General features: G+C 45.1%; 1 protein-coding gene across 2 annotated transcripts in view; it reads left to right on the forward strand.

Moving 5' to 3' along the window:
• The window catches only part of LOC111157715 (NCK associated protein 1 like), a 39,842-nt gene that overhangs the window by 11,542 nt on the left and 5,708 nt on the right, over positions 1-22,592 (forward strand). For both annotated transcript variants that reach the window (XM_022519354.1, XM_022519353.1), the window contains exons 8-29: positions 27-75; positions 174-330; positions 3,411-3,467; positions 3,736-3,832; positions 4,398-4,507; positions 4,668-4,800; positions 5,185-5,266; positions 5,448-5,506; positions 5,963-6,108; positions 7,213-7,345; positions 7,629-7,748; positions 10,080-10,225; positions 10,552-10,683; positions 11,786-12,004; positions 13,871-14,001; positions 17,140-17,237; positions 17,359-17,452; positions 17,605-17,687; positions 17,987-18,067; positions 20,630-20,723; positions 21,606-21,722; positions 22,106-22,215. In XM_022519354.1, the coding sequence (XP_022375062.1) occupies positions 27-75; positions 174-330; positions 3,411-3,467; positions 3,736-3,832; positions 4,398-4,507; positions 4,668-4,800; positions 5,185-5,266; positions 5,448-5,506; positions 5,963-6,108; positions 7,213-7,345; positions 7,629-7,748; positions 10,080-10,225; positions 10,552-10,683; positions 11,786-12,004; positions 13,871-14,001; positions 17,140-17,237; positions 17,359-17,452; positions 17,605-17,687; positions 17,987-18,067; positions 20,630-20,723; positions 21,606-21,722; positions 22,106-22,215 (2,448 nt within the window). The remainder of the gene's footprint in view (positions 1-26; positions 76-173; positions 331-3,410; positions 3,468-3,735; positions 3,833-4,397; positions 4,508-4,667; positions 4,801-5,184; positions 5,267-5,447; positions 5,507-5,962; positions 6,109-7,212; positions 7,346-7,628; positions 7,749-10,079; positions 10,226-10,551; positions 10,684-11,785; positions 12,005-13,870; positions 14,002-17,139; positions 17,238-17,358; positions 17,453-17,604; positions 17,688-17,986; positions 18,068-20,629; positions 20,724-21,605; positions 21,723-22,105; positions 22,216-22,592) is intronic.

Consider the following 22,592-nt stretch of genomic DNA (forward strand, 5'->3'; position numbering starts at 1 on the left):
GACCATCTCTGCCTCTCTTCTCATAGATGGCCTGTGAGTACCTGTCTGTGGAAGTGATGGAGCGCTGGATTATCAGTAAGTTTTATGGGATGAGTTGGGAATCAATGTAGCAGCACATTACATGGATAGAAAATTCTAAAAGTCTTCCTCTGCACTGTTTTACCCACCTGCAGTTGGGTTTCTTCTTTGTAATGGCTGCCTCAACTCCAACAGCCAGTGCCAGAAGCTGTGGAAGCTGTGTCTGCAGGGCTCCCTGTACATCACCCTCATCCGGGAGGATGTGCTCCAGGTGCACAAGGTCACCGAGGACTTGTTTAGCAGCTGGAAAGGGTGAGATGTGGGAGCCAACTAATCTTATTTTAAGATTTTTTAGGGGTCTTGAGAAGAGGGAAGACAGAAATTAAGGGAAGAAAGCATTCTTAGGAGGAAGGATTAGTTATTTACGTTACATAACATTGACAGGTCAGAAAAAAGAAAAAGAGGGCTGAAAAATGTTCATTGGATCTGGCTATAAAGTTGGTCTTAGTGTCCCTCCTGTGGACTTCAGTTGAGTACTGAAAGCTGGGTTGTGGTGGGTTTAGAAGCAAATGGGAGATAACAAATTTAGCAAATAACTCTTTGAAGAAGTTTGTGTAAGGAAGAATAGGGAACTATAAAGAGAAAGAGGTGTTGGATTGAGGAAGGGGTCAAATACCTTTATTGTTTTTTTATAGTTGTAAACTAAAATTCAAACATGTACAAAATACAAAGTGGAAGTTGTCTATAGTCTCATCTCCCAGAATAGTTTGGCATATGTGCTCCAGATGCTTCTGTGTATATATAAACATGTAAAGCTGTGCATGTGTTTTCAACCTTATAGAAGCAATATTTAAAGAGCAGAGGATCCACGCTCTGTGTTACATTCTGCAGTTTGATTTTTTTCACTTACTCTATTTTGGATATCTGTGCATATCAGTCTGTAGACAATTATCTTATTCTTTTTAACAGTTGCATAGTATTCTGTTATGAGGTTGAAGCATAATTTATTTACCTAATCCCCTATGATGCACATTTGAACTGTTTCCACTTTTCTTTCTTTGTTTTTAAATTGAGACATAGTTGAGACTGTTTCCTTTTTTAAAAATATCGTTACAAAAAAATGCTGTAATGAACATTCTTAGCCATGTATCTTTGTGAACATTTCTATTAGGTAGATTCTCAGAAGTGGAATTGCTAGGGTAAAGGGTATGCATATTTCAAATTTTATTTTATTTTATTTTATTTTTTAAAGATTTTATTTATTTGACAGAGAGAGATCACAAGTAGACAGAGAAGCAGGCAGAGAGAGAGGGAAGCAGGCAGAGAGAGAGGGAAGTAGAGAGCCTGACGTGGGACTCGATCCGAGGACCCTGAGATCATGACCTGAGCCGAAGGCAGTGGCATAACCCACTGAGCCACCCAGGCGCCCCAATTTTATTTTATTTTTTAAAAAAGATTCCATTTATTTGAGAGAGAGAGAGAGAGAGCGAGAGAGAGAGCGCATGTACAAGCAGGGGGAGGGGCAGAGGGACAAGCAGACTCCCCGCTGAGCAGGGAGTCTGGTGTGGGGCTCAATCCCAGAACCTCAACATCATGACCTGAGCTGAAGTCAGACACTTACCTGACTGAGCCACCCAGTCATATTTCAAATTCTAATAGCTCCTACCAAATTGCCTTCCAAACAGATGTATTATCTAGTCTGTGAGAATACTTATTCCTCATATACTCAACAGCTGGGTATAATCATTAAATAAACCATTGTCAGTGCTAAGAGAGAGTAAATCTAGGATTAATAATTAGAAGTTACAGGAGTGGATTTGGGTCTATATCTGTATCCATATCTACATACCTATAAAACTTTTTTTTAAAAGATTTTATTTATTTATTTGACAGAGAGAGAGACAGATGACAAGTAGGCAGAGAGGCAAGCAGAAAGAGAGGGGGAGGCAGGCTCCCCACTGAGCAGAGAGCCCGATGCGGGGCTCGATCCCAGGACCCTGAGATCATGACCTGAGCCGAAGGCAGAGGCTTAACCCACTGAGCCACCCAGGTGCCCCATACCTATAAAACTTTCTAATGATTATTGCTTTTAAGGAATGGAAGACATGTTTGAAGAATGACAACTAACATGTTAAGATTCATAGCATAGGGAGTTGTTTGGCATAAATGATCTAATTTGATGTTCATGTTACTTATATTCAGGTATAAGTATTAAATTTTATTTAGTAGATGAGACAATGGAGCTCAATCTCAATGTCACTCAGTTAATATGGAATTAGGAAATAACTCCAGATTTTTTGACTCTTAATCCTGTTGCTTTCCATCATACCATGTAGAGGTTGAAATAACTATCTCCCAGGAATGCCATGGAGTTGAATCCTGATTTAATTAAGATACTTTCCAACCCTACATTTCTTTGATTCTGTGCCAAGGTCAATAGGGAGTGGTTTGGAGAAGGGAAAAGACAGGTTATGAAGTTTGACTAATGCACTGGCAACAGTGATGCCCACAAGAGGAGACAGATAGAAGGAACATAGGGAGCACACAGAGCCTAAGGTAATGTGGGAGTTTTGAGCAGGATCACTAGGAGAAAAAAGAGACATGGTCAGGAGAGTCAAACATAACAGACAAACAGCAAACAACGTAAAGGCCATTTAGTGATTCAGCTGTTCACATGGACTTTAGAGAGAGCAGTTTTTTAGTGTCAAAGGCCTCGTGGGATTCAGGGGTCAGTGAAGGGTGACGAAGTAAAAAGCATTTAGGGATCTCTTTGGAGGAGTTTGGTAGTGTGGGAGAATGGGAAAGTTCAGGAGATGGTCGGGGTCAAGTGAGGGTCTTTCAGGATGAGGGAGGCTTTGAACTCCTGTGTTGGAAGAAGAGGATCAACCAGCCAAGATGGAGAGATTAAAGTGACAAAGAGATCACTGATAAGGGAAAATTCTAGGAGGAGATGGATGGGACCCGGCAGAGAGCTGGAGTAACTTCTTTTCCTTAAGGGCAGGGCCTATGTCATATTTATGCTCTGCCTCTTTTATTTCCCTCAAACCTGGAAGAGGACTTTGGCCTGACAATAAGGCAGGAGCACGGGACAAGAAGTCCAGTCCCAGCTTTGCCACTAAAACCCTGTGTAACTCCTGGCAAGTCATTTCTCTTTCCTAGAGGTTATTTTCTTATCTGCAAAACAGTGAAGAGAACAGGATAATCTCTAAGCTCTGTGAGTCTCTTATCAAGGGGCTGGGGGGACAGCTGGGTTTGCACAGATCCTGTCAGTGAGGGCTGCCCTTGCTTGCCCTACATAGGCTGTGATTTGGAATCTCTCAGGACTGGGAAGGTGGGACAAGGCCTCTAATCAGTGGTGTGGCCCACGCTGCTGTGTTTGTGTCAATCCTCAGGTATGGCAAGAGAGTGGCAGACATCAAGGAAAGCAAGGAACATGTAATTGCGAACAGGTAAAGGTGGGGAATGGGCCCTCCAAGAGGGGATGGAATAGGAATCTCTCTGGACCTTTGTTCTCACGTAAGCCACCCCCGGGTTCTGTACAGCTTTATTGCTTCAACCCAAGAACTTGCTGCTGCCCCATAGATTCTTATGTTTTCTTACCAAGTCTAACCGTGGCACTGAACATTCTTCCTACCTGACCCCCCTTCCTAAATGCCTTAGGCGGATTTTTAAGGATGGGAGAGGCATTAGTCTCTAGCTTCCACTTTCTTTTCCTAGTGGCCAGTTCCACTGTCAACGACGCCAGTTTCTGCGGATGGCTGTGAAGGAGCTGGAGAGTGTGTTAACCGATGAGCCAGGACTGCTGGGTCCTAAGGCAAGAAAGAGAAATGTTGACTGGGGGATAACGGCCAATGATAAAAGTCTGTGTGTGTGTAGAGTGGGTGGCGGTGTGGAATGACTTGGTATTCAGGAGTTTTTGTATTTCTGAGGCTTTCGTGATCTGTTTGTATATGTATATGCTGATTCCTTTGAATCTTCTGGGAGTCCCCCCGAAAGTTCTTGGATCTCTTTTTTGGGCACCATCAGGGGGTAGTATATCATAGCTATTTGTTTACTTGTCTTATCCTCTATTTGAACATGAACTAATTGAAGACAGAGCTTGCTGCTTTTTTTTTTTTCAAATCACGTAAATGCCTAGTAAATATTTCTAAGATTTAATAGGGATGAAAAAGAATCGGCTGTGCGCTAATGTCAACATATGACCATATCTGATTCTGTTTCCTATGGTTTTTTTTGTGGGTCTCTGTGTTCATTATTGGACACTATTGCTGGAGTTGGCTACACAATGGTATCCATCCATGTTTTGTCATGATAGTTCTTTGTGCTTTGAAATCTGTTTTCCAGGTTGAAAATTCTCATAGTCCCTGTCCTCTCCTTAGGCCCTTTATGTTTTCATGGCCCTGTCCTTCATCCGTGATGAGGTAACCTGGCTGGTTCGCCACACAGAAAACGTCACCAAGACAAAGACCCCTGAGGACTATGCTGACTCGTTAGTACTCAACATGGTTAAGAATCTTGACCTTAGATGGCCCAGGGAAAGGGACAGGGAGACATCAAATGACCTGGAAGGTCTCAGTGTCTGCATTGCCTTTGTCTCAGTTGATATTTCTAGTCTCTTAATCTCCCTGTTCTCACCCTTGACTTTGTAGGAGCATTGCAGAACTGCTTTTCCTGTTGGAGGAGATCAGGGCTCTGGTCCGAAGACACATCAAAGTGATACAGCAATACCACCTTCAGTACCTGGCTAGATTTGATGCTCTTGTGCTGAGCGACATCATTCAAGTAAGTTCAGTTGCCTCTACTTTGGAAAGGTCAGTGCGATGCCCAGTCATTTCCCCTTGGGGTCCACCCTGGCTGAGTCTCATGCTCTGTAGATTGTGTGTCAAAAAGCCCGATTTTCTTCTCTACATTTGGTAAAAGAGAAAAAAAAACCACGAATAATCTCCGCAGTCTTTTTTTCCCCCTCCTACATGAAGCTACATAGAAATAGGAGAGAAAAATAAAGAGAAATTGGGTTTAGCAAGACGGGGAAGCCTCTTGCTTAGCTCTTTCTCTGTGGTGCTTAGCAGCTCTTGTATCTTCATGCACGGAGTGAGAATTCTGGTCCTTGATTCTATCCTGGTGGAAACTCTACCTGCTTGATGGCAACTCCAACTTCTCTTTTAGAACCTGTCTGTGTGTCCTGAGGAGGAGTCCATTATAATGTCCTCATTCGTCAGTACTCTCTCCTCCCTGAATCTCAAACAAGGTAACTGGAGGGTCGTGGAGGAGGAGAGGTCTATATAAGAGCAAGCATCTATTGTTCTAGAAATATTGATCCCAAGCCAGGGAAAGGGACAAGATAACTTTGAAAAGGACCTACCATTCTGTGGAGTTGGATATAGGGTGCTGTTTTCTTATTTTCTTTTGAACTTCTGTTTTTCTTGCAGTTGAGAGTGGAGAGAAATTTGAATTCTCTGGTTTGAGGCTGGACTGGTTCCGTCTACAGGTAGGTCTATTCCTGTTAATGGTTCTCCATTCTGAGAGTTCTCCCTCCCCAACAATCCCTTCTATTTTATTTCCTAATCTCTACTGTATAAAGTGATTCAACATTGAAAACTGCTGGTTGAAGGGCACCTTGTTCAGTTGATTAAGCATCTGCGTTTGGCTCCAGTCATGATCTTAGGGTCCCAAGATCAAGCCCTACATCAGGCTCTCGGCTCAGTGGGGAGCCTGCTTTTCCCTCTGCCTCTGCCTGCCACTACCCCTGTTTATGCTCTCCTTCACTCTCTCTCCCTCCATTTCAAATAAATAAATAAAATATAAAAAGAAAGAAAGAAAGAAAGAAAGGAAGAAAGAAAACTGCTGATTGGCAGGACAAATCCTAGCCAAACTGTAGTTCCAAGTGGACAGTTCTTTTCATTGATGTTGTTCTTCTCCATTCTTTTCCTAACACCAACCATAGGCATATACCAGTGTGGCTAAGGCTCCCTTGCACCTGCACGAGAACACTGATTTAGCCAAGGTGATGAACCTCATTGTCTTTCACTCCCGAATGCTGGACTCAGTAGAGAACATACTGGTGGAAACTTCTGACTTGTCTACTTTCTGGTATGTCCTTCCTCCAAGCTCTTTATCATTTGACCTGATCTCTTCCCTGGCCTCTGTGGAGAATAGCGTTCCTTCCTATAGATGGGAAAACCTTTTATCTTTGGGGTCTCCTTACAGACAGATGCTCCAACTCTCTCATTCCAGCTTCTACTAAGTGATAGGAATCTGAGGATGGCTTCTTTTTGTTTTGGCTTTCTTTAGGATAATTACTTGGGATAATTCATTAGTGTGGCTTTTCCCACATTATTATCTTTGGAAACTTCTTCAGCTTCTTTTTATTCTTGGGACATTGTGATTTAAAAGAGACATGGAAAATGTGGAATTTTAGTAGAGAGAGCTGAAAATAATTGAGAGCTGGAGAATAGGGCCTTTGGAGGATGAAACTTAGTTTGTCTTCCTAGGTATCATTCAGCATTTATCAAGTGTCCACTGTTGTACATAACTGTATCCTTTGGCAGATCAAACAAGCAGCACAATATGTTGACTCTGCTTTCTGCAGTGTAGGTGGGGAGATACAACACTCACATGTGAAAAGGACATCAACATATTAATTGCAAACATAAGAAAGTATATAAAGAGTGCATGATGTGGAGAAGATATAGGGTTGAGGAAAGATTAGTATCATGGAATTAACCTGAGAAAGTTTTCTGAAGCCTGAGTGGGCAATTTTTGGGAGGGATGTGGATTAATATTACTGAAGGATTTCTAAATTAGGAAGAATGGCCCAAATGGTAGAGAGGTTCTGAGGGAAGAATAGCAAATTTTGTATAGGGGAGCGAAGATCCGCTCCAATCTGCCATGGGGTCCAGAATAAAGGTCTAAAACTGTTAGGTTTCTTGGTTTCATGTCTATGTTAAGAGTAGGGAAATGTAGGGCACCTGGCTGGCTCAGTCAGTAGAGCATATAACTCTTGTTCTCCGGTTCATGAGTTCAAGTCCCATGGTGGGCATAGACCTTACTTAGAAAAAACAAAAAAGAGTATGGAAATGAAAGAGGGAGGGGTAAAGATCAGTAAATATTTGCTGAAAGAATGAATATTCTTTCCACCTGGAAGGGATCAGCACCTAACCCCTGGTTCTAAGTCTCCTTCCCCTTTCTCTGCAGCTTCCATCTCCGCACCTTTGAGAAGATGTTTGCCATGACCCTGGAGGAGCCTACCATGTTGCGTTATGCCATTGCTTTCCCCCTGATTTGCGCTCATTTTGTCCACTGCACTCACGAGATGTGCCCAGAGGAGGTGGGTTCCCTGGAATCCAAGCTCTACCATCCCTCTAATCACATTTCATCCTTATTCCCAAAAACATAATTCCAAATGCTGGTTTTGGTCATAAGAAGGGTACATAGGTATGTGAAATGTGTCCCTAAATATCTCAGCTTGATGTAGAATGTGTCCTATCTCTGGGTCTGAGTTTCTTCTGTAGAAGGAGTGGCAACTCAGGCCAGGGGATCAGAGCAGATTATGAGGAAGAAGTGGCTGTTTTGGTGATGACAATTTCTTCCTTGCTTCCTCTTTCTCAAAGTACCCCCACCTGAAGAACCACGGCCTTCATCACTGCAACTCCTTCCTGGAAGAGCTGGCCAAGCAGACCAGCAACTGTGTCCTGGAGATCTGTGCTGAACAACGAAACCTGAGTGAGCAGGTAGGCTCAGAGTTCTGTCTCTATTTCAGTTTCCCTCTGTTTCCCTTGTCTTCTTCTCAAACACCAAGTTCTCTAGCCCTGTCTCCCAAGTAGGGCTAAGGCTTTTGTGTACTTGAGTTTATGGCAGGTTTCTTTTCTTGGTGTAACCCTTCAGTCTTTACTCCTTTACTCCCTCAGGACTAGATAGAGGTGTCTAAAAATACTCTTATTTGAACAGCTGTACACCAGCAAAATCTGTGCTCTCATTTGAAGACTTCTGGGAGATGAGTTAACGTTCTGACTTCATTCCCCTCCTCTCTCTGCCCTGTGTTAGTTAGGACATAGTTAGGACAGTGGCCCCTGACATCACATCTTGTCTCCCCTTTCTGTCCATCTGCACCCTAATCTGGGGCCCTGTGAACATTTCCAGGCCCCTCCTCTGTGTTTATCCTCAGGACTACTTTCTGGTCCTTAACTGCTTCTTTTCCCCTCTCTCCCTTTCCTTGACTGACTCATAGCACCTGGTCATGATGAACTCAATCTAAATCTCAGAAAATTTGAAAACGAGGAGCTTCTTCTGCTATTGCCCTGGAGTCTTCTAGGTTTCCTAGACTACCCACCCTTCCTGGGTTTGAGTCAGGCTTTGTAGCAACTTTGGGAGAAGGATGAGCCAGGATGTGTGTGTGTGTGCGTGTGTGTGCATGCGTGTTGTGTATACATATGGGCAGTTAATATTATTACTTACATAACCTTTCCATCTTCTCATATGTAAAATGTGCATAAAAATAGAACCTTCATAGAGATATCCTAGAGATGAAATGAAGTCGAGCATGTTAAATATTTAGTACACGGCTCTCAGTAGATGTTAGCTGCTATATTATTTGGTACTTACTGGGCTCTAAGCTCTGTGCTGGATTTTAGGATGGGCCCCAGAAGGAAGTGACACAATCCGTGCTCTTGGGGGAATGTCCTGATTTAAGGGAAAAAGGAATATAAATACATATTAGAAAGAAATTTAAATAAGGAATGCAAAGAAGATAGGCAAGTAAGTACGATTATGAGTATATTCATCACTCAATTTGAATACCTACTACATGCAAGGGACACACTTAAAGAGATTTGCTCAGTGCTCCATCAAGGATGACAAAAACATGATATGAGTAATTGTTTTCTCACACACCAGAACTTTTTCAACCAAGTGAGTGTTGCTCCCTCCATAGTTATCATTTCCAATAAGTAATTGGTGATGTTGCCATTACTAATGGGGTTATGTCTTTTACTACGTTCAGAAATGACCGCAGATATTTTGGCACCATTTCAGGATTGACATATCTTTAGTGTCACATCTTTTAGTGTGACTGTGAAGTAACAAAACCAGTTTTCTCATGGCTCTTATGCTGTTCTGTGAGTAATCCTGAGTGGGGAGTTTCTAGACATGTTCTGCACATGCTCAGCAGCATTGGGTTAAATGGGGAGAGTTTAAGATGATTACCTTGAAAAAGATACTGGAATATGTAATTCTATCTTACGTTTTCTGTGCAGCTGACTGGGTATCTTGGTTAAGAGAAGGGATACAGAATTGGTGTTTAAACTACCCAGCAAGAGGGGCGTCTGGGTGGTTCAGTAGGTTAAGCCTCTGCCTTCGGCTCAGGTTATGATCTCAGGGTCTTGGGACTGAGCCCCCCATCGGGCTCTCTGCTCAGCAGGGAGCCTGTTTCCCCCTCTCTCTCTGCCTGCCTCTCTGCCTACTTGTGGTCTCTCTCTATCTCTGCCAAATAAATAAATAAAATCTTAAAAAAAAAAAAACTACCTAGCAAGAAATATGCTATCTTGTAAAAAAAATAAATAAATAAATGGAAAAAGAGTTCTGGTCATGTGGTGAGCTTTGAGTCTCTGGAGAACTGTGGTAGAATGGGTAGCTGACTCCATGGGATGGAATATATGGAAATGTAGATGGTCATTCCATACAAACAAAAAACAACTCTCTCCTCAGGTTGGAAGATCCGAGAAAGTGCAGTTGAGTGGAGCTCTTAGATCCTATCCTTTTACTTGAATTTTTCCATAAGGAAGGACTCTCTCTCAGGATGTGGGTGGGGACTTGATGATCTGATCCATAAAAGACACTGCCATTTTGAGCCTTTGAGCCCTAACCATGAGGGATATTTAGGAAAAACTGAAAGAAGTGTGTGCAGTTCAAATGGGCCCCCCTTGGAGGAAGAGATGCTGGAAGCAAAGAAAGAGAAAGGCAGAAAAATGAAAAAAGAGAGATTAGTGGAGGGCCTGTTAGATGGGCTTCTTGACAGTTCTAGGAAGGAATCTCATTTCTCTACTCACTTGTCCCTGTTCCTACAGCTTCTACCTAAGCACTGTGCTACTACCATCAGCAAGGCCAAGAATAAGAAAACAATGAAGCAGAAACAGAACCCCAGGAAAGGAGAGCCTGAGAGGGACAAGCCAGGAGCTGAGAGTCACCGGAAGAATCGCTGCATTGTCACCAAGTGAGGACCTGGGCCCTTGAGGGCCAAGGTGGCGCTCCTCAAAGAAGGGAGAGCAAGGAAGAGGGAAGGAGGTACAGCAAGGGAACGTGGAGGTGGTGGTGAGGAACGACAGACAGAGGGGAAGGCACTTACATGTGAATTTTCTCCTTTGCCTTTAAAGGCAGCATCGGTGTGTACTGGTCTAGGAGTCCTAGAAGATGGAAGGGTCTGAGGGTCACATATCCTTCCCAGATATGAGCAGGTAGTGCCAGACCCTGGCGCTCATCAAGGCTCATTTTGACGGGCCTTTCGTAATCAAGGCTCATTTTACTTTCTCAATTTCCCAGCATGGACAAGCTACACTTAAACTTGACAGAATTGGCACTGACAATGAATCATGTACACAGCTTCTCTGTGTTTGAACATACCATCTTCCCTTCTGAGTATCTCAGCAGCCATCTGGAGGCCAGACTCAACAGGTACCATTCTTTCCTTGTCTTCTATGCTGGCCTAGTAGGATCATTCTGAAAGCTGGATTCTGTTCGATTCATCTTGGTGGTCATTCTGATGTGGCTGATCTGGCATAGGCCTCAAGTATCTTTATTAAAATCCAACTAACAAAAAGCATCTGAGACTTTCTACAGGCAGTTTTGGGGGACAACCAGAACTGATCACCACTGGCTTAGTAGAGTGAGAGGGGGTTTTGCAGTCAGCAGAACTGTGTTGACATCCTGGCCCTCGGGAAAGACACTGCAGCAAGGATTCTGACTTGTTTGAGCCTTAGTTTCCAACTTGTAAATAAGGATAATGATATTTACCGTATAATGAGAATTACCTTGTAATTGAGCATTGGTATAGAATTAAAGGTAATACATAATGAGTATAAATTTCCTGACATATATAGATTTTGATAAAATAGATTCCCTTCTTTCCACTGTGCCTCCCTTTTCACTACCCCCCTGAGGTAGGAGGAACATTTCTGATACTGGATTTGAGCACTACAGTTAGCAATTAGGGAAATGAGTGGAAGAATTATTTTGAATAATCCCCTAGTCTTCTATGTTTTGTTTTGAAATATGTAGTATATTCCCTCAAGCTGCCAAGGAAGGCCCGCTTGAGAAAGTGACATTTGAGTAAACTCCTGAAGGAACTGAGGAAGCCAAGTGTGTGACTATCTGGGAAAAGAGCATTCAAGATAGAGGAACTAGCCAGTGCAAATGCTCTGAGGTGGGAGCCTGCCTGGGATGTTCCAGGGACACAGGGGAGGCCAGTAGGCCTGGAGCAGAAGCAGCCAGGGGCAGATGGGTCGTATGTGAGGTTAAAGAGGTTGGGAGAGTGGCACACTGTGTAGGTGTTTCTGTGTCATCGTAAGTACTTTGACTTTTATTCTGAGTGGGAGGGGGGACCTGGGCAGGGTTTGAGCGGAGCAGGAATGATAAAAGTACCTACCTTATTGGGTTGCTATGAGATTTAAAGGAGATCCTATTTGTAGTTAAATCACAGCACCGTGCCTGGAAGCAGCAGAAATGTGCTGTTACCGTGTTTGATATTGTGATTGTGATTATGATTTTTGTCACCCAGAGCCATTGTGTGGCTGGCGGGCTACAACGCCACGACCCAGGAGATCGCAAGGCCTTCTGAGCTGCTGGCAGGAGTCAAAGCATATATCAGTTTCATACAGACACTGGCCCAGTTTGTGGGTGTTGATGTTTCCAGAGTCATCCGCAATGCCCTCCTCCAGCAGACACAGCCACTGGATTCTTGTGGGGAACAGACGATCACCACTCTCTACACGAACTGGTCAGTGTTGCTTATCCTCTTCCACCTCCTTACCTCTTTGTTAGCACTTTTTTCATTACATGGTCAGAACTCGGTCCAGGCATTTTAGCTCCCAGGGTCACAGACCCCCAAACATAGGCTTCTTTCTGCTTGAGGACTAGAGCAATAAGCGGGAGGGCAAACCCAGATCCCCTTCTGTCCACTGGGGACCTTCCGTGTAACATCTGTTCATCTACTCTGCAGAAATTTGAATTTTGTCCTCCCCCACTCGTTTTTTTAGATTTATTTATTTATTTCAGAGAGAGAGAGAGAGCGCGCGAGCACATGCACTAGTACTTTGGTGCAAGTGGGGGGAGGGGCAGAGAGAGAGGGGAAGAGTCCCAAGCAGACTCCCCGCTGAACATGTGGTCCAATCCAGTGTTGGATCCCATGACCTGAGATCATGACCCTGAGATCAAGACCTGAGCTGAAATCAACAGCTGGACGCTTAACTGACAGGAGCCACCCAGGCGCCCCTGACCTTTTTCCTCTTAAGCTCCAGTTCCTAATCTTCCTTTTCTGGATTCTCACTGTTTTAATTTCAAATGCTCTTTCTTCCTCTTTCTGAAGTTCTTTTATTTCTCTTTTTGTTCAGCTTCTCTCCCTGAAGACTATCTAACACCGTATCTCCAGAATACTATTGCCTCACCTCTGACATGACCATGTCAAGTCTAACAGATTGCTTTTAAAATAGGAAGGGGCCCTCTTCTCTAAAGTGAGAGAAGGTAGGAATTAGCAGTATTTCCTTTGAGGTTTTAAGGATGGAAAGGAGCTGGAGTCCTACCTCCCCAAGCCACTGGGTGGCGCTCTCATTCCAATATCAGCTCAGCAGGAGCCCAGCGGCTAATAACCCCCTGAGCTGGGGAAAGACTGGCAGGTGGCCACCTCCTACTTCCACCTGATCACTGCCCCACTAAAACCTTATTTGTAGTGTAAAATCTCCCAGTTTAAAAATTTTGACAACAAATTCAAATTAAAAGAAAAAATAAGCTCACCTTTGATGGCTGGGTTTGGCCCACCCCTGGTTAGCTTGTGACTTCTGTAGGACCTGGGCCCAGAGCTAGTGGCTGGGTGAGTGGCCCTGGTTGGCCATGCCCTCCTTTGCTGACAGTGGCTGGAGGCCTTTCCATTTTTTTTTTTTTTCTTTTAAAGATTTTATTTATTTATTTGACAGAGAGAGACACAGTCAGAGAGGGAGCGCAAGCAGGGGGAGTGGGAGAGGGAGAAGCAGGGAGGCCGATGTGGGGCTCGAGCCCAGTACCCTGGGATCATGACCCCGAGCCCCTGGGGTCATGAAGGGCTTTTCAGCTTGCCTGGAGATCAGGGGAAATATCTGGAGACCAGATGCCCAGTGTTCACGAGGCTTCTGTCTGTGCAGGAGGTCTGACTTAGGATATGCTTCCAGAATCCTAGGTTCTCTGTCCAATGTTCCCACTGGGGAGGTTGAGGCTAAGTATGTTTCAAAGGACCCCAATTAGTAGGATTTTTTTTTTTTTTTTTTTTTGGTCAGTTTGGGCTTGTCTTACCTGACAGAGAAAGGCCAAGGGTGAGGGGCTAGAACAGTTGGAAAAAGAGCAGGGGCTGAGGGAGGGAGTGCCCACTGTTACATTTGACAGCCCAGTGAAATACCCTGTAGATTGGAGGAGAAGCGGAATTACATTACTGCCAGTTGTTTTTGAGCCAATAGCTTGGGGTGATAATTAGAGTGTTTTACTGTCTTCTTTGAGTCTCTTCTCCCCACCCCAGCCTTTGGCAGAGTTTCTCTTCCTGAGCCCAGTGACAGTGGTAGGGAGCGATGGAGAAAGGATTGAATGCTAATCTTGTGTGTTTTCTTGGCCAATCCTGTAGGTACCTAGAAAGTCTGCTTCGACAGGCGAGCAGTGGGACCATCATCCTCTCCCCAGCCATGCAGGCCTTCATCAGCCTTCCCAGAGAGGGGGAGCAGAACTTCAGCGCAGAGGAGTTCTCTGACATCTCTGGTGAGTCCAGGGCCTGGTCTCTTTGTCAAGGAGCTGAGCCTTTCCCCTCAGTACAGGACCTCAGCCTACAGAACTCATCTAAATTCTCCTACCTTCCCAGAGGCTCATTCTGTATGCTCCTTGGCATCTCTGTGAGATTACATGTTAGGGACAATAAAGGGAATTCTAAGTGAGACCCAGAATTGAGGAGTGGCCTGGGGGTGGCATGTGGAGAGGGAAAATGAGGGGAGGTATAGGAGCTAGACAAGGGCACTCAAGTCACTGAAAGGGTTTATTTTTAGAAGGGTGGTGAATATTTTCCATTTCTACACAGAATAAAGAGTGGGGCATATAATGAGGTGTAAAGGATGAATGTAAGGCGGACATTCTGATATTTGGAATTATTAAATAGAGGTCTGATGTCATGGCATCTTCTATCTTAGAGATAAATTTTAGGGCCTTACTTAGCCAGAGCTTAGATTGCTAATGTGTAACAACGATGATAAAATAATAGATGATGTTTATTGTGGGCTAAGTTCTGAATGGTTCACATGTGTTAGTTCCTTTAATCCTCACAATGGCTTTGAGATAGGTACTCTCATTACCGTCATTTTACAGACGAGGACACGGAGACCCAGAGAGCTGAAGGAGTTTGCTTAAAGTCACCCATTCATAAATGGTAGAACTGGGATTTCAACTCAAGACAGTCAAGTTCTAGAACCTGGGTGCTTAGTTATATGTAGTGCTGCCTCCCAACGTGTAGAAGTGCTTTGGTGTCTCAAGGCCAGTGGGAAAGGATTGTGGAGTGAATGAGTTCTCTTTTTTAAAGAGGGCTGGCAGCCATATAGATCCCTTTCAATGGATTTGTTTTACCAACTGATTGATGAACTGTTGTACTGCTTCCACCTTCCTCTCACCTCCATATAAGTCATGGATCCTGCATGATGTCTGGGGCATGTGGGGGATGTTTCCATGACCCTGCCTTCTCCATTCTTCCCTTCCTTGGTTGGGGGGAGGTGTTATGGAAGAGTACACAGCTCTGTTGTCCAACTCCGTCACCTTCTTACCCTCAGTTGGACTCCATTAGTAAGCAGACCCTACTCTTTGCCCGTTGGAGCTTTCAGATGTCCCCTCTCATCAACTCCACCCACAAACTGTAGGCAGCATCTAAAATCAGCTTTAGGTCTTGCTGACAACTGATGAGCAGCAGGAGGTAAAGCTGGTTCCCCCTTCTACCACCCCCACCCCAATTTCCCTGAGTTACCATGGTGATGGGGCAATGCTACTGTAAAAATAGATAGATGGAAAGAGAAGGATGCCCCAGGGTTGCAAGCCTGGAGTTGAGAAGACTAGAGTAAGGAACACTGGTGGATCTGAGCTGGGGGATCGGTGTGTCTTCTCTCTAGAGCAGGCAGTTCTGCTCCTCTTCCTCTCTGTCAGCCATTTTGGCATTAGCAAGTTGACCAGGTGGGAAGTGTTTTTTCTAGTTCTCAACTCAGTTCTTCCTACTGTAAATAGGAGAGGCCTATGGGTAGTATTTCATCCAGATAGGGCTCTCACCAGTTCCACTTCCTCTGTTCTTGGTAGAGACCAAGATCAACTGGGCCTGACTTCAAGGACTAGAGGGTGAGCCTTGATGTCTTCCCCCTCTGACCTCTCATTGACTATATTAAACTCACTTTTCTGCTACTGGTCTCTTGAGGTTACTTTTGGTCTCTTATGGTTTTCTCTCCTGGGATGGCCCACGGCCAAAGATCATCCACGAGCTCCTTCCTATTTGGATTTGTCTCTAGTGTTTCTTTCTTTCTTTCTTTCTTTTCTTTTTTTCTTTTTTTTTTTAAAGATTTTATTTATTTATTTGACAGAGAGAGAGAGATCATAGGTAGGCAGAGAGACAGACAGAGAGAGAGGGGTAAGTAGGCTCTCTGCTGAGCAGAAGCCCAATGTGGGGCTCGATCCCAGGACCCTGAGATCATGACCTGAGCCGAAGGCAGAGGCTTAACCCATTGAGCCACCCAGGCGCCCCTCTAGTGTTTCTAACAGGGGATTTCCCCAGGCAGGTTTCATTTAATTCACAAACGGCCAGAGACAGGGTGGGTAGGGACAGATAACACATCTGGGCAGACTAGAGGAGGAGGGATTCAGAGGAAAAAACAACTGGGATTCTGGGGATGTGTGTTGATTACAAAAAAGAAAAGGTAGCTCAAGGAGAGGAAAATTTGGACAGTGAGGGAAGCAGAGGTGGGGAATATCGAAGACCCCAGACCTTAGATAAGGAACCAGTTGTGGTATCTACAGTAAGGGGCAGTAGGACATCACGGTAGGTTTCAGGTACCAGCCCTTAACCTGGGTAAGTGACCTTGGACAAGCACTTAATTAACTCTCCCATGTCTGTTAAACCAGAATGATGTGCCATATACTTCAGAGGGCTGTCAATAATTATCATAATGACAATCCTTTAATCATAAATATCTATGTTTCTTTTTTTTTTAAGATTTTATTTATTTATTTGACAGAGAGATCACAAGTAGGCAGAGAGGCAGGCAGAGAGAGAAGAGGAAGCAGGCTCCCCACTGAGCAGAGAGCCCAATGTGGGACTCTATCCCAGGACCCTGAGATCATGACCTGAGCCAACGGCAGCAGCTTAACCCACTGAGCCACCCAGGCTCCCTATCTATAAGTTTCTAAGGTTTTTATAATGGTATCTTATTTACTCTCATATCAACTCTGTGAAATATTCAGGGCAAATACTAACTTCTTCATTTTACAGAGAAGTAAACTGAGGCTCAGATAGGGTCAGTGACTTGTTTAAGGTCTTACAACTTATAAAGTTAGTACAGCTAGCCCAGCAAGAGCAACCCAGGTACCACAGGAAGGGACTTGGAAAAGTGTAGATTCCTGGAAGAATGTAAAGTAAATATCACTTGTGGTAAATCTTTGTGTGAGTACCAGAGGGGAGAAGCTGATTCGTCTCACAGGCAGACCAGACCTGTCACCAGAATAATTTCGCAGGACTTCAGGCCACTTTTGCTCCCCAACTTCCCACTTCCTTTCCTGGATGAAAGTCATTGTCAATGTTCAGAGTACTCTCTACCTGTGTTGTCAACATCCCAGTGCCCCCTGAAGCCCCCCTCCCGGACCTCTGTAACTCTCTTGCAGAGATGCGGGCCTTGGCTGAACTCCTGGGCCCCTATGGCATGAAGTTCCTGAGTGAAAACCTGATGTGGCATGTGACCTCTCAGATTGTAGAACTGAAGGTACTGTGGAAGCCAGGCCTGGGGCAAGGGATAGGAGTAGGAGATGGAGGTGGGGGGTGGGTGAGAAGAGATATCACGGTTTCATCTTTTCCTGCTTAATGTCTCTATGTCCTGGCTGCAGAAGCTGGTGGTGGAAAACATGGATGTACTTGTTCAGATCAGATCCAACTTCAGCAAGGCTGATTTGATGGCTTCTCTGCTGCCCCAGCTGACAGGTGAGCACCTCCCTGACGGGAGAAGGAACTGTGGAATGGCATTGCAGATGACAGGGGTCTGGGGAGGAGATCTGGGGGCTGGGCTGGGTCTGCAGAAGCAAAGCTATCACTGTTCTAAGTTCTACGTTTCCAATGCTCTCCATTCTCCTCAGGGGCTGATAACGTGCTGAAGCGCATGACCATCATTGGAGTTATCCTCACTTTTAGGGCCATGGCCCAAGAGGGACTTCAGGAGGTGAGCTGGGGAGAAGGGGCCACCCCAGAATCACAGACGCCTCTGAGGGAGGGGTTGGTATGACAAGTCGTGGAAACGTATGGTGAGCATTGAGGAGAAAGGAGGAACTTAATTTGGTAGAGGTCCTAGAAGATCTCTGGGGATAGACGAGCGCAGAAACCTAGGGGCAGGCTGAGAGGGACAGTGTGGGAGGCTGGCGGGGTCCTCACCTAAGTCTCGGCCCTTTTTTTGTTTGTTTCCATCTATCTCTGATGGTATGGGCCCTGTCCTGGGGACTCTTTATCTTCTCTCTCTTCCAGGTGTTCTCCTCCCACTGCCCATTTCTTATGGGTCCCATTGAGTGCCTGAAGGAGTTTGTCACTCCAGACACAGACATCAAGGTACGGGACAGTGCGAGGTAGGATCCACTTAGGAGATTTTGTTGTTGAAAAGGATGTATTCAGGGCTTTTGTAAGGTCATGGGGTGGCTCTGAGGAATACTATAGGGAGACGAGGCAGCATTTGAATACAAAAGCACTGGGAGAGATTTTGTGGAGTGAGGAGCACTAGTCAGACAATATTCTTGGAGAGAGAGGCCAGAGCTGGGGACACATGAGGGGTTGGTGAGATGTGGAAGCCTGGCTGACCTGTGGGAGGTGGGGAAACATTGCTGGAGAAAGCTAAGATCTAGGATAGTATCTGTAGGTTTCCCCCTAAAGTGTGCAAATTAGATACTAACCCCCTCTTCAGTCAGGAGCTTAGGTACTTCTTTGTAAAAAGATTTATTGCTTCCATCCCCACCCACCCTGCCTGCCCTCAGAGTTGCCTTTTTTCCTGGCCCTTCCTTTCTCTTTGCTCTAAAACCTTTTGGTTCCTCTATATCAGGGTCACCTGGCTCAGGCCCCCTTTACTACAGAGATGTAAGAAGGAAGGGCTTCTTCAGGCACACTGAGTAAACAATCATTTTTCTGCGCCTCCCACATGTCTGCTGCATCTTTCTGTCTTTTGAATCACCTCAAACAAACAAGTCTCTTAGGTAGGATATATAGCCAAAGGCTGGGAACAAGAGTGTTCAAAGGCTTAGAACAGGTCACTTCTCTTACAACTGATTCCTTTAACAGAGAGAGGCCTATGGTTAAGAGGGAACTGGTTAGCAGAAAGAATTAAAATTAGATATTGAGAGGGGTGCCTGGGTGGCTCAGTTGGTTAAGTGGCTGCCTTTGGCTCAGGTCATGATCCCAGGGTCCTGGGATTGAGCCCCACATTGGGCTCCCTGCTCAGTAGAGGGCCTGCTTTTCCCTCTCCCTCTGCCTTCTGCTCTGCCTGCTTGTGCTCTCTCTCAATCTCTCTGTCAAATAAAGAAATAAAATCTTAAAAAAAAAATTAGGTATTGAGGAAAAACTTCCTTACCTTGAGATAAAAAAATCTGTGAAATCTCCCCCTCTCTCTGCCCGATGTTAAGGGTGAAGCAGTCATGGGAGCTGTGTGGGTTTGAATGGCTGCCCCTTCTGACCGTTCTTTCATGGTGAACCTGGCTTTCTGGCGGCTGCCGATGCTGGGAATGAATGATCTAGACTGTCAAGAGCTTGTCTACCCATATCTCCTGGGCAGCACTAAGTTTTAGGCTCTGCCTGCTTGTGAAAATAAGCAGGTTGGAGCAGAGAAGGGGGGGATGGTAGCCTGTCCATCAGAGATTCTGTTATGCCTGAGAGGAATGTGAAGATCAGGGAAAGAGAAAACAATACCCCCTTCAGTCATCCCTTTCTTTCTCAGAACATCACACAGGTTGTGGATCAGATCCCTGATCTCCCCAGCCACGGTTACCATGAGCACGGTCATTTAGCTAAAGGGAATTTAAAATAAAGGGCAGTGTGGAATGTGGCAAAGCTTTGCCTTTTATGTGTAGATGGAGGAAAGGAATAAGGTTTATTGGTCTATTAGTGACTTTGAGTGTGTAGGGTAGATGTTTTATACAAGTGGTCTAGTTTAATCTCTACAACAACTCTGTGAGGGATTATCATCCCAGTTTTACAGATGAGAAAACTGAGGCTCAAAGAGGTGAAGTAATTTTTAGCTAAGTTCACACAGTTATAAAGTGGTCCTCCTGGGATTTGAACCCAGAGCTTCTCACTCCAAGGCCTTTTTCTCCCCTCAGAGGCCATGAGATTTTTTTGTTTTTGTTTTTGTTTTTTTAAAGATTTTATTTATTTATTTGACAAATACAGATCACAAGTAGGCAGAGAGGCAGGCAGAGAGAGAGAGGGAAGCAGGCTCCCTGCTGAGCAGAGAGCCCAATGCGCTCAATCCCAGGACCCTGGGATCATGACCTGAGCTGAAGGCAGAGGCTTTAACCCACTGAGCCATCCAGGCGCCCCGGCTATGAGGTTTTAAAGGATTGTTTTCTAGGTGGTGAGACGAGCCATAGGTCTCTGCTCCTGTCTGAAAAACTAACTGCTCACACCAGGCCACTGTGTGAGCCACGCTAAGCCAGTGGTACCACTAAAGGAGGGAGAGATGGGTTTGGGCTGAGGTGTTCGAGGAGGGCTTCACAGACCCTATGAGATTTGAGTTAAGCCTCAAAGGACGGGTGTCACCTAGCTATAAGTAGAGGACAGGAAGGGACACTGTGGAAGAGGGACGCACATGAACCAAAGTCTGGAAGTCAGGAAGTGAGGTGTAGTTTGAAGACAGTGCATCGGTGACCCGGGCCAGGTGGATTGTAGGAAGCATCTGAGGGAAAAATGGCAAGTCAATGGGTACTATGGGGTATCTCAATGCTGAACAAAAGCATTTGTGCCTTTCTGCTGTAGGTTATGGAAAGCCATGAAAGGAATACCTAGATAAAATGATAGCACACCAGAAGTCTAGGATCTGTGATCCAGGAATCCTCAGCTCCCTCTAGCTTCTGTGAAACACTTCTCTCCTCGGAATCCTGTCTAGAATGTTGTTTTCTTCTCTACTAGGTGACCCTGAGTGTCTTTGAGCTGGCTTCTGCTGCAGGAGTGGGCTGTGACATTGACCCAGCCCTGGTGGCTGCTATTGCCAATCTGAAAGCCGGTAAAATTGGGGGAACTGGGCAAGGGAGGGCTTGGGCTGTATTTCTAGGTGGGCAAATGTCAATGTCAAAGAAGCCTTTATTTAGGATTGTGAATTCTGAGCACATAAACTGGGAGCTAAAGAAAGACTGAAAATGTAGTTCCTAACCCCCAGAAAATACTTAGAGAGGCAATTTAGACCCCTAGCCAGGTTCCAACCAATGGACCTGTCGCTAAAAAATATTAAATGAGGGTCTCTTTGATGCTCGACAAGGCCTCAGAAGAACTTATAAATCTAGTAGGGGAAATCAGGTTAATGAAACCTGATTCATTGAAACCATGAGAAAGCCATCCGCAGTCACGTAAGATTTCAGGCTGAGCTGTGTGGTATACATCTAGGTTCCCCAGAGTGATCTGGTACCCTCCCTTCCCACAGAATCACCCTGACCCTACTCACTTCTTCCCCTGGTCTCCCATTGTCTCTGACATTTCACATTTCTTACACGCACTCAGAATGGGATGAAACCAAGGGGCTGGCATTAAGCCCTTTCCAAACTGCTGGACTAGCCCTTCTGTCTTGGTTTCGTGAGCCTCTTTCCTCTCTTTTCTGCCTCTCCCTCCACCCCATCCGGCAGCTGACAGTGAACTCTGACCGCTTGTCCGCAGAGCCCTTCTCTAAGAGCTCTTGCTCCGTCACCAGAGGAGGCCTCTAGGATTGGGCCCCTCATGGTAAGTGGTGGGTTAATCCTGTCCCCTTCAGCAATGACTTGCCTGGAGTGCTTTTGAAAGTGTTTCATAGATGTTTCCTTATGTGACTCCCACAGTTCTGTAAGTAGGGTCTCTGTAGAAGATAACTCCTGTTTGCTGACCTTACTTCTCTCTTTTCTTTTTTCCATCTTACCAGATACTTCATCCCCTGAGGAAGAATATAAGGTGGCCTGCCTGCTCTTGATCTTTATTGCAGTTTCCCTCCCACTCCTGGCCACTGACTCCTCTTCCTTCTACAGTATTGAGACGGATGGTAAGTAAGGACGACTCTGAGTAGTTTGAGCGACGAGTACTATTTAGGTCAGTCTCCTGGGGTAGGGAGATGAGATGGAGACATTTACCTGGAGAATCCAGGCTTCTGACTCGGGTATAAAAAGTTCTGTTTCAAGAAATACTTGAGAATGAACTATCTGTAAAATTCAATTCCAGTGGAAATTTTTAGGAATATCCTTCTCCTAATATCCTAACCATGTCCTCATATTTCTTAGGTATATCATTCCCCACACTCCTCCTAGTGCTTTTGGTGTCAAACAGGGGTGGCCTAGCCTGGAAAATAGAGAGACGACCAGCTGGGCTCAGCCTGGGGCAGCTCACCGTATTCCCTTTTGTTTCTCTCTCCTGTCAATCATAACCTAGGTTACAACAACAATATTCACTGCTTGACCAAAGCCATCATCCAGGTGTCTGCTGCCCTCTTCACACTCTACAACAAGAACATTGAAACTCACCTCAAGGAGTTTCTGGTGGTGAGTGGCCCTAGGCTATAAGGCATGGGAGGTTCTAAAGTCTTTGGGAATGGAAGATTGCAAAGTCCAGCGGGAACTGGTGTGACTTCAGTCCATAGATAGCCCTTGTTGAGTTGGTCTTGGAGTCTAACCTCCCACCTAATTCATTCAGTGAGTGAGTGGCCACTCAGTGAAAGGCCGGAGTTTCTTCTAAATTCCCTGAGAGCTGGTGTTTCAGCCTTTGCCGGACTACTTGGAAAGAGCATTGGACTGAGCCAGCGAATCTGAGTTCTAGTTCCGGATCTGCTGCTAAGATGCATGTGACCTCTGAAGAACCAAACTTTTGGGATCTCATTTTGCCCATTTATTAAATAGGGAGGTTAAACTGAATCTATGAT

The sequence above is a fragment of the Enhydra lutris genome, unplaced genomic scaffold (genome assembly GCF_002288905.1).
Source record: "Enhydra lutris kenyoni isolate GAN:26980312 unplaced genomic scaffold, ASM228890v2 scaffoldscaffold56, whole genome shotgun sequence".
In the NCBI taxonomy this organism is placed as follows: domain Eukaryota; kingdom Metazoa; phylum Chordata; class Mammalia; order Carnivora; family Mustelidae; genus Enhydra; species Enhydra lutris.